Here is an 11,940-nt window from a genome sequence, read left to right as displayed (position 1 = left end):
GGATGGAACACCCTTCTTTTTGTCTAGTGGCAATTGATTATCCCTTTGCTATAGTTCCTTCACCTGACAAACTGTCATCAATAATGGCTTACCAGGAGTCCCGCTATCAGCAGCCTCAGCTCTTCTTTGTCAGGCAAAGTGGATGGATTCACAGAGAACAAAGACAAGCAGAGTATGTACCACCTGTTGATGGTCTTGAGCCAACCATTGATTATAGAAAATTTGCAAATCATTTTGCTGGCTCATCACACTGTAGTATTCGGGCTAGGATAACATCTTTGCAATCTGATTTTTAAAATGCTGCTTTTTACAAAACTTCAGAAAGTAGAATTGGTATTTTTGATTGAGATCCCTGTCCCTCCTTTGAAATCAGGTGAGTAATCTTGTTTCTGTATCAACATTTTCACTTGAATTGTATACTTGGTGGCACAACCCACCTCCCTTGATGAGATGCAATCACCTCGGGATCCATAGAGTCAATTTAGTCAGTTTTTGGGCCTGATTCATATCTAAGACTAAGCCATAATGCAGGGGCAGGCAATGATTTTGGAGCCATTTTAAAAGATTTGGGGCAGTGGCTATAGGTGAACAGTGACCGCATGTTGTCATTAAAATCAACACAGCCAAGTGTTTTGCTTGTTTTATGAGGCATCAAGGAACTATAAATGTTATTCCTTTAATACTTTCCACTCTGGCAAACTTGGAAAAACAAAAAGGTTTTTTGTTCTTAAGGGGTGATTAAGTCATTGATTTCACTTTTTAAAACACTCTCAAGCATTGGAAAAATGCCCACAAACTACCCATCGTGCAGAGTAATTGTAAGAATCAATAATTTGCTAAGGGGTTTCCAACAGCAAGGGAATATACAATATTTTTTAAAACATCCAGCCTAACCAACCTTGTTTTAATTGTTTTCCCCTCGCCTTTACATTTTTTTTTTACAGGAAAATGTAATTGACCCTTAATTATCATCATTTGTATTTTTGTGCAGTTTTGCTATCTGCTTTGAGAATTTTGCATTGGAGTCAGAAGCAAAATACATCCTTGTATTTTGGCTGGAATACAATGTATGGGCTTCAGAAAAGTTTGAGACAACTTGAGTCTGAGACATCTTGAGACTATTAATGCTGGCTCGATGAATAACCAAAAATGTGCATATACTGTAATTCTCTGTGAATCTTGTGAATATAGCAAAGTATCATAAGCAGTCTACATATGAGATGCTTGAAACAGAAGTAGCTTGGCTACTTCTATTCTGTCAATAGAGTGGAAGTTATAATAAGCTGAAGCACCAAGAAATTTGTGTGGAGTGGCCACTACATTACTGTAATCATTGTAGTTATTTTACTATTGCATATAGTAGCTATCAATTCCTTTGTGCGACAGCCTAATAGAATGATTACACCAACTATGGCAGGGGTGTCAAACTCGTGGCCTCAGGCTGGATACATCATACGCTGGCCACGCCCACCTCATTTTAACGGAGGGGAAAACGTTGTGATACGTCACGTGATGACAATGTGATGACGCAAGTTCGACACTGAACTATGGTTCTTCAGGATGCAGTCAGGGAGTCCTCCCAACTGTAGAGCATTTTCAACTGTAAAATGTCAGGGACCAAACCAGCAATCTCTATGGCAGGAGTATCAAACTCACGGCCCGTGGGCTGGATGCATCACACGCTGCTATGTCAACCACCAAAGGGGAAAAAAGTCACGATAATTATATGATGACAACATGACGATACACGTTTGACACCCCTGCTCTATGTGCAGATAGTAAAGCATGACACTGCATGATAGCACCACATCAGGTCTTTAGATAAGAAAAAAATGAAGATGAAGAAATGGAAGATCAGCCACTGGAGTTTTATATTTAATTTATCTCAGGCAAAATAAACAACGTTGCTTTAATTTTCTGGCCAAAAACCCACATAGCAAACAAAGTTTTCTAAACTTTTTTTTTTTTAAACACATAAAGATAATATGAAGAAGTATGGATAAACTGTGCTGACCTCACGTAGGTCAAGAAATATAAATACCTTGTCAATTTCTTAGGCACCTTTTCCAGCTTCCTCCCCCCTCCCCCATCCCTTCCTCTCTCTCAGGAATGAGATACCTGCATTCAAGACAATAGAATTACAAAGATATTAATGGCTTCTAATCCTTCAAAACGTGCTTGTTTTCAAGAGAAACGTCAATTTCAGTAGCAAAACGTAAGCCCCATATTTATGAGGTGTGATACCAATGCTTACCAGGAAACTTTAATTTCAGATTATAATTCAGTAGCAAATATGGGATCAGATCTGTGTTTGATCTATATTCATAAGGGGAGGGAAGATATGTACAACTCCCCCCAGCTGTACTAATGTCATTTACATCTAAAATTGCAACCTTATACCTAAAAACCCAGAAAGATTGTGGCGGCTACAAGTAACTTTTCAAGTTAACCAGCTTATAATGGCTGAAACACTTCCAACTTCTTAAACCCTGATGCCCTTCTGTACTTCTTATGGCTTTATACATTTATTTGAATCTGTATAATTGACAGAGAGAGATCTATTGTTTAAACTGGTTCAAAAATTCAATAAATGAGGCTATTAAGGGAAGAAGATTTAGGGAGGGAGCACACATTCAGATATGGCCATTAAATATATGTTTCTATACAACACAGAAAGATGCGCAGTCTCTTCTGAGGAACCAGCATCCCCATGGGAACATCTTCAGTCAAAATAGATGTAGCAAGCCCTAGCAAACATCTTCTCCCTCACTAGGCTTTTTAGAACCCTTGGATCAACCAAGGAGAAATCTCACGTGTCTTTTTTTTTGTTTTTTTGGCTTATCCTGAGAACAGTGTAGAGGCTCACAAGCCACCCCACCCACCCCTGCCTTTGATCCTTTTCACCAGGGAGACAAACTGTATCACTTGATGCCAGAGGTACTGTCAAAGGAAGCAGAATATTTTCAGAAGTCACTTTGTATGATGGGACGACCGGTGCAGATTCAGAGTTCAAAGTTTGGTTGAAAGAATCCTCACCTTGGGGACTAGGATCCTCTCGTGCACACAGTGTCTCTTAGCAGCATTGTCCACAGAACACTGGGGAAAAAAGTTCTCTTCCTTGCCCTGAGCATGGCTTCTCCGTTGCTCTCAGAAGACAGACGTGACAAAATCAAAGACACAAGCAGTTTTTGGTGAGGCAGGATGGGGGACAGGATGTGAAAGTTGTGGAGGGATGTTTTAAAAAATCCGTTAAGTCAGCCCTCTCGATCACTCAAAAGAGACCTTCACAAGGTTGGCTCGCATCTTGGCTTGGTCTACAGCATCCAGGAGATTCTTTGCATCCACAGCCAGAGTATGTGAAGCCGTTAACATCTGACGCTTGCATTCCTCGCTCAATGAGGTCATAGAATTCTGCTGAGCCAGGCGCATCTTGTTGATGAGTTCCGCAAGGTCCTTATTTAGGAGCTTCTGGGTACCCTCAATCTGCCAATGGGAAACACACAGGAATAGGTGGCCATTAAATCCAGTATTATTTCAAGGTCAATCTTAACAGGGTGTTTTAAAACAACTCCAATCAACTCTTTTGGAGAAAAAAAACATCTGATTCCATATTTATTTGTTCTGGCTTTTAGGAAAAAACTAATACATACAAACGCAAAAGGATATTTCATTAAATATTTCAAAATAGATTAACAAACAGAACCTCAATTATGAAATACTATCAGCATATTAAAAGCTTCTTTATGCTGAGACAAAACACTGTTGTAAAATTGGCAAATTAAGTGTTGTCTATTCTGATAAGCAGTAGTTTCACATAAGTAGTATCTTTTGGTGGTATTACTGACTCTGAGAATAAATCCTTTCCAAATCTTGGATAAAAGGTTTTCTCATTTCTTTAAAGAGATGATACCAAGTATTGAATATTGGACCTTCTGCAGGTGAAGCAAACTCTTTGCCACTGCCTTTGATCCCTGCTCAGTTCTTGCATTAGTAGATATAGGATTTCAAACAAATTATTCTTATAACTGGCCACAATCTCTTGCCACAAATTAGCCAAGGTTGACAGGCCCATTTCTGATCATTCTTGATTTTTAAGAAGGAAAGCCTCACTTTCCTTCTTAAAGGAAAGTTTTATTGTTGAGCAAGATTCACCTCAGTGCGTGAGGATGCTGGTAGAGCCGGAAGGATGTCATCCACACTCCCAATGAGTTTTCGAAGAGAAAGACCCACATCCTACAAAAGAAAAAAGTCAGAATGCAATGTGAAAATTCTTCTAGCTATTTTGGTTCATCTCATAAAGGTTCTAACTGGATAGGGAACTTGCATGAACAGAAGATGCATTCTAGAAAAGAATTGTCTAGAGTAAGGGTTTTTTTTGCAGAATCCTATGAGAACTTTATGAGTACGGTGGAAGACTGAAAAACAGATATTCTTTAGGACGCCATCAATTTTCTATGACTACAGCTTTGCTTTTTGATTTGGGCTCTCTCTATATTTTTTTGGGTTATTTGCAACTATGAGACCTGAATAAATTTTGACACCCACCTGCCAAAACATACGTTCAGCTTGCCTTGTGGTTTTTCTGAGCTCCTCTCTTACGTTCCCTATTGCCTTAATGATTCTTTTAACTCAGCTGACTCTTAACTGGTACTTCCTAAAGGAATACTAATAAAATGATAATACTGCCTTTCTAAATCCTAGCAGAATACTGTGACGGCTGTCTGCTACTTAGTCCCAACAACTGGATCCTTTGTTTGTTCCTTCTTGTTCCTTCTGGACTCTCTCATTGTATGGGCTTAGATTGGTTTCTACTTGAGGACAGTCTCATGTTTGTGTGATACTTCGCACTGCTTTCTTTCCTTTCCATATACCATTCTGAGAACTTGTTCAGGGTTAGGTCAAATAAAAGTGCATACCTTAACAACCAGAATATATCGCTCAGGTGGATGGTTGCTGACTTCATTCTTCAACCGCAGGACAGCCTTCACCAGCCCCATCACATCACTGTAAACAGGATCATCTGTTCGATCGAGATTGGCTGTGGGAGTCGGCTGCAGGGACATCTGAAAAAGGGGGTACACTTTATTCTCCAATAAGCGTTCCCCAACCCAGAGGCATTCCTCTTCATTATTACTTATCATTCTTGTTAATCACCCTTTTTACTTATTTTATTACCATGTAATGTAGAGTTTGGATTTTGGAAGACTTCCAAAGTGACATAAAATAACAATTAGAAATGCAACAGAATATCTACCAGAATGAAGTCTGTATTTCATTTCCAACTGATATCCATACTACTAAGCATACTCAATACCATCCGCCAGGATTTTTATTATTTCCTTTTACGTGTATAGATTGTTAAAGATTCTATTGGACTTTTATCAATTCTGAGGTTCCTCCAAGCATGCTAATTTCACTTCCTCTGGTAGCCCATTTCTGCACCAGTTTTTTTTTGTCAGGGTTCACTAAGCTTGGGTGAAACACTGGAATGGGCACTTTGCAAGGATTTTTGGCATAAAGAGAGAGTCCTTCCTCTCTCTCTCTCTGTATAAATTTTTATTTATTTCCAAGATGAAAGTACAGATTCAAGAAAAAAAAATTACAACACCAAAACAGAAAAAAAGAAAAAAAGTGCATAAAACAAAATACCAAGCATACACTCAAAATATGTGTATGAGAGAGAGCCCATTCTCAAAACTTGGAAGGAGTTGTGTTCTCTGCAAGTGTAGCAGCAAGTGCTTTGAATGCTATCCTAGCCTGTGTATGCACAAGACACTTCCTCTGGAACTGTCAGCAAAACTACACAAACAAATATGGAGACACACAGGGAAAGCAAGGGTAGTGACCATGCTGAGCTTCTCATTGGGATAAGTCAGCCTTACCAGGTAGACCAGAAAGGAAACACAACCAGAAAACTAATTCTACTTTATCGTAAAGCTACATTAACAGAATCTTGTAAATCTGAAAGAAAATCTTCTCCCACCATCACCTTTACAACTAGGGAGGGTCCCTCTGAAGCCTCTTGCTCTACTATGCACCTATGCTGTCTCTTATTTGGCTGTCCCTAAGCAGCATCTTTTCATCCCATCTCCTAAGCTCTTTCTCACATACCATCACACTGTGCTTTTCAGCAATTCAAGGAAGGGAGCTTTTTAGCATCAATTCACAGTGCAAGGCTCCTCTCTGAAATTTTTATGTTATCTGTTATGCTTGGTCTCTCAGTGTTACACTGATAGAGAAACAAGGCTGGGACTGTAAATGTAATGGTCTGTGAATAACCTGGAGAGAGAGAGGAGAAAGAACAGCAGCCCGGACAATATCTGATAGATGAAATCTGAGTCCAAACCAGAAATGCAATTTGAGAAAGCATTTCAAAATTAATCTCTAGTTCTCTAGAATGTAAAGGCAGGGTGTAGGAGGTGACGAGGCTGAACCTGTGGGAGGGGTCAAATGTGTTATCAGTCACGAGTCTCTTCGGGCCCACAAAGGATCTAAGCAAGGGTGAAATCTACTTACTTTCCCTACCAGTTCAGAAGTGTGCGTGCGGACCCTCTGTGCATGCACAAACCCTTCTGCACATGCGCAGAGAGTAAAGAACAGGTTACTTTCTGATAAAAATCAGGAAGTAACGACGACTGGATGGGTGGGAGGAGCCTCGCGCTGCTGTCGCTACCGGTTCTCTGAACCACCTGTCGCCATTGCTACCAGTTCGGCTGAACCAGTCCGAACCGGTAGCATTTCAACCCTGGATCTAAGTCTAGCCCATCTTGAATTCCTTTGATTCTTATCTACCACCAAATTGCTTGGATCATTAGTAGTTCAGATTCTTGTAGAGAGCTTAAGCTTGCAATAAATCTTTATATTCATTTGAACTGCCTGGATTTCCTGATTTCTCTTGGACTTGGCATAAGGAGCAGGAAATCCCTTTCCAATTTGCAAGTTTGATGTCAACCCTTCGAGGTGGTCCAGACCGGCAAACAAAAAACATGAATATTGATACTACTTTTATTGTAAGGTTATAGTGACAAAAGGAACCTGTCATCCTAGTTACTAACAATTGGAAACTATTTTGGGGGGGAAATTGTATTCTTTCCCAATGGGAATTTTCTCATCTTTCCTCCCAGTATGAGGATAGATCAATTAATGCATGTGGAAAATCACACCAAATCTCTTGCATGAACTGCTTGATTTCTGGCTTCGGATTAAGAAGACTTAGATAGTTAAAAATAAAGATCAATTATGTACCTGTGGTCCAAGCCTGGGTGGCTTTTTGGGAGGTCCTGTAAACTCAGCTAAGCCATCAATAAAGAGAAACAAAAGAAATTATCATCATCATCATCATCATCATCATCATCATCATCATCATCATCATCGTAGCCGCAACCATGAAGTGATGAAAGATTTCTTTAAAAAGAAAACATCCTCTTCTTTTTAATCAATCAGCTAATAGATTATATTTACACATATATTACACTTTACAGCTTTATAGGACAGTGTATTTCAAGTTTGACAACTTTAAGATGAGTGGGTTTCAACTCTCAGAATCCTCTAGCTTATATTCTTATATCTTAAAGTTGTCAAATTTGAAAACCCTGGCATAATGGGTAAACATCCTTCACTGGACAGAAGGAGAGGCAAAATACACAGAATCAATGGAAAATAGATAAAAAGAATAGATAACATTAATTTGTGAAGAACAGTCAGCTTGGGAGAGATACTCACTGTAGCTTGTTTCCTTCTCTGGCAGTTTCTGAAAAGAATAAAACAAAACAAAATCAATAAACCATTTGACACCTGCAGCAAAAATGCTACACAAAGGCTTCAACTTCAGAAGGAAGCTCCAGCTTTCCAAGGATTGAAGTTCTAGTCCACCAAGCAGAGAGCTCATTTGGAAGTTTGACGCGACAGAGGGACAGATCACACATGTCTAGGCAGTTGTCTGGACCCCTCTTTTATTATCGAATGAGACTCATTTTTTTTGCATCAGTAATAAGAGCTTTCCTTTTCCTCCATTGGAGGATAAAGCAAGGGTCACACAAACAACTGCAAAGTTGATGTTGGAGAGAAGGAAGGAGGGAAAGTCAAGCAAAGCCCCACAGCTCCCAGAACAGCAGTATAGCAATGCTTCAGTAAAGAACTACAATTGTACTGAAGCCTCAAGGTCTACCTTCGAAAGAACTGGGGAGTTCTAGGAACTACAGCATTGTTTCTCAATCCTGGCAACCTTTAAGATGCATGGACATCAATTCCCCAAACTCATACCAATTGGGGAATTCTGGGAGTTGAAGGCCAGGCACCTTTAAGTTGCCAAGGTTAGAAACACTGAATAACAGCAAAGGGTGGTTTGGCAGTAAAATATGGAGGGATAAAGGAGAGTCCATTACATGTAACAAGTCTTAGGTGAGATTGTGAATTGTCAATGGGGGGGGGGGGAACGTAGTATTAGGAACAAAAATGAAAGAAAAGGCTATTTAAAAATAAAGTAAATATAGACAGTCCTCGACTTACAACCACAATTGAGCCCAAAATTTCTGTTGCTAAGCAAGGCAGTTAAGCGAGTTTTGCCCCATTTTGTGACTTTTTGTCACAGTTATTAAGAGAATTACTGCAGCTGTTAACTGAATCATGAGGTCATTAACTGGCTTCCCTCATTGACTTTGCTTGTCAGAAGCTGCCTGGGAAGGTTACAAATGGTGGTCATATGACCTCAGAACAGTGAAAACTGTCATAAATACATGACAATTGCCTTATATTTTGCTGATAAAGAAATAAAGAGAGACTAGTATAGATCTATTTCAAGCTATTTAGCTCTCATCAGCTAGCCATACCCTTACTCAGATTTGAACTTGGACTGCCTGCATATTAGGCAGTTGTATTAACATCTGAGCCACAAGTTCTCCTCCCTTTATCAACTTGAGCCAGGGGAGAGATTAAGTGTTGAGGGCTCATGGATTGGAGCTGAAAGGCGAAAGGGAAGCAGTATGCTCCCTCCCATATTGGGGTAGACCAGGTGTTTTGATACAAAAACACTGTGTGTGTGTGTGTGTGTGTGTGTGTGTACTTCTAACAAGTGGCTTATTTCACAAAAATGTTATTTTAGGACTTGTGCCCAGACTTGTCTGAACTATATGGGGGAACTTAAAGAAAGTTTGAGGGACAGTTGAAAAGGGTGCCACATTGGGACAAAAGCCATTGGTTCTTAGGAACAGCTGGTTGAAAACCTGATTCTAAAAACTAATTCTCCAGAAAGTTTAGAGAGAGAGAAAAAATCAAACTCCATATTGGTCTGGGAAGAGTGCTCAAGGCATGATGTTATTTTTTGATCTGTGAGCTGGCGGAAAAGTAAACCAATATAAACTATGCTCTGATCATCCCCAATTTCCTATTCTGTCCTTGAAAACTACAGTATAGCTAACAAGTGGTCTATCCTTACTGTTCTAATGTGGAACAAGTAAAGGACAGCAGTCGTTAGATTTCCCTGTTTAATTAAATTAATTAATTTAAAGGCTGCTCAACTCCAAACAACCCTAGGTGGCTTAAAAGTGAGAAACAATAAAAATTGAGAAACAGATCATGGGCCTCGTGAAAAGAAAACCACCCAGAACAATATTTGCGTCCCATTTAAAGCAACTTAGTTTTGTACTTCCAGGCATAAATTTGCTTCATTACACTGTACGTTAATTTGCAAATTATTTTTGGCAAATTGGCAAAAAGGGCACAAAGTGTACACTTTCACAAACATTTATCCTAAAAAGCGCAATTCTGCCTAAAAGCAAGTCTAATATTACTTAATATATTAATGGTTTATTTATATATTTCCAAACCTGAATCCTTATATTAATTATTTATATACTTCCAGACCTGCAACCTTCTCACCAGCCTACTGCCCAATAGTGAAAAAAGTAAGACCTGTGAAAAAGTGCATTATTTTTTGTTTAATTTAGGTACTCATAGTTTGGGAAAACACACTTCTAAATCAGGGAAATGCAGAGAAGGAGACCCTGCTACTGAATCAAAATAATAAGCACCTTCGGGCTGTTTTGTGTGAAAAGAATTTCTTTGGATATTCTGTTGCGTGTTATACCCATGATAATTTGATTCAGTCACTGGCTAATTTCTATTATTATTTTTCAGACTTTATCTGGTTTTGAAATTGTCAGCAGAAGAGATAAAGGCTATGAAAGAGTGTAGAGAGCAGAGGCTGGGCCGTGATGCCAGGGAAGGTGGCCCTTTGAGTAAACTTACTGGGCGGTTAGAATTGCTCTTCACAGAGGCCATGGGGTCCTGTGATAGAGAAGAGGGGCAAAATCAATAATAATAATAAAACCAAGTATTTTGAATCATGCACTGAATGAAGAAATAACATCTTCACCCAAGGTGAAACCTGGAGCACCTAAACTGGCAAAAACGCAACTTTTAACCCAAGAGAACTCATTTAAAGAAATGTTAAATCTCAGTTTAAATAAGTGGAAAAACCAAGCATTGCTATTTGGAACCCCTAGCAGGCTGATCTACAAAAAGGAAGAAAATGCTCTTAAAGGCTATTTAGAGCTTTTCCAGATGGGCCCTTGGGCTGGTTTTGCGGTATTGTATAACTCTCCCATCCAATCACCTTTGGTTTTTACCAGAAGCAACAAAAGGACCGTGTTACGTGAAACAGCCTTCTCTGAATTTAATAAGATAGCTGGAAGGTAACAAATCTTATTATCCCAATGGTTCTGTTCTGTTTCCTTCACTCACTGACCAAAGCTTTTTCTTCCTGCCGAAGCCACTGATAGTCCTCCACCATCTGCTTCTGCTGTTTATCGAGGAGCTGACGCATTTTAGCCCGTTCCATCTCCCACAGTTTCTGGGCTTCTTCCCGGCTACTGGGCCTAAGGAAATCCTCCTCCTTAGAAAAGAAGGAAAAGAATGGAAAGTGAGAGGCTTTTTTCCCTGAGATAGCAATTCCAAATCTCTACTTGGTTACCAGTCCTACAAAAGACCTTAGGGATTGGGACACAAATGAGCCAGAAGTTAAAATGATGAGATATGAATTTCAGGGACGGGTCACCTGAGATAGAAAGATCATTCAGGCGAACATATTTGGGCTGCAACAATGTTGGTGACCACTGCATGGTAGCAAAGATACTAGATCTTTCTGCATCTCTTTGCTGCTATCTAGTGGTCATCAACATTTTTGTAGAAGAGAGGGGGGGAGAGAGAGAGGGAGGGAGGGAAGGAGAGAAAGAGAGAGAGAGAAGCCTAAGGGTACCTCACTACAGAGGTTTGGGCCCTCAGAGGGATGAGGGACAATTTACAGTTCTAGATAGCCATTGTTGAGTGTTGATGTGAAGGGGGAGGAAGAATTTGCTGAGTAGCTTTTACAGGGACCATAACATGGCTAAGCTTAAGATTGATATGATTTTCGGAGTTTAAGAAAAAAAGGGAGAGTTGGGGGGGGCGAGTTTAAAGGATACATTGAAAGTTTAATTAGTCTAAAATCCAAATAAATTCTGGAACCGTACCAAAACAAAAATGCTCATACCTTTTATGAGCATTCTGTAGCTCTTTCCTTTGGCAAAATAAATAGCAGAGCCAATTGGCTTCAACAGTACTTCAATAAATAATTCCAATGTACTTGAAATATGTTTGTCAGCGGAAATTGCTAACAGTAAAGCAGATTAAAAGCGTCTGTCACTCCATTTGCAGAGGAAGGATGTTCCAACATGCAGCTCTGGATCTATTTAATTGCTGAACCATTTTGCCCAACAAAGAAATCTGAAATCCACTGAGGACAAGTCCTCAAATTATGTTTGTTCCTATATTTGGTTGTATCACTTTTCTTGTTAATGGACACACCTCACTTTTTACTTCTTAAATGAAACCTGAGCTGAAGGTTCTTGGATTCCTTGAACTTTTTCTAGGAAAGTCTCCAACAGCCACAGGATGACTTTGGCT

The 11,940-nt window shown here is 39.5% G+C and overlaps 1 protein-coding gene across 1 annotated transcript in view; it reads right to left on the bottom strand.

Annotated features, from left to right (window-relative positions):
• Positions 1-1,894: 1,894 nt before the first annotated feature.
• PTK2B (protein tyrosine kinase 2 beta) overlaps positions 1,895-11,940 on the bottom strand; it is a 109,443-nt gene continuing 99,397 nt past the window's right edge. Inside the window, exons 25-31 of the mRNA XM_070932188.1 lie at positions 10,745-10,891; positions 10,246-10,284; positions 7,723-7,750; positions 7,246-7,292; positions 4,917-5,063; positions 4,153-4,233; positions 1,895-3,483 (exon numbers count right to left, since the gene is read on the bottom strand). Of these exons, the coding sequence (XP_070788289.1) occupies positions 3,268-3,483; positions 4,153-4,233; positions 4,917-5,063; positions 7,246-7,292; positions 7,723-7,750; positions 10,246-10,284; positions 10,745-10,891 (705 nt within the window). The 3' untranslated portion in view covers positions 1,895-3,267. The remainder of the gene's footprint in view (positions 3,484-4,152; positions 4,234-4,916; positions 5,064-7,245; positions 7,293-7,722; positions 7,751-10,245; positions 10,285-10,744; positions 10,892-11,940) is intronic.

Source organism: Pituophis catenifer, unplaced genomic scaffold (assembly GCF_029215685.1).
Source record: "Pituophis catenifer annectens isolate HBS135680 unplaced genomic scaffold, rPitCat1.0.hap2 SCAF_1, whole genome shotgun sequence".
Classification (NCBI taxonomy): Eukaryota; Metazoa; Chordata; class Lepidosauria; order Squamata; family Colubridae; genus Pituophis; species Pituophis catenifer.
The sequence above is the reverse complement of the archived record's forward strand: the minus strand, read 5'-3'. Positions and strand labels throughout refer to the sequence as shown.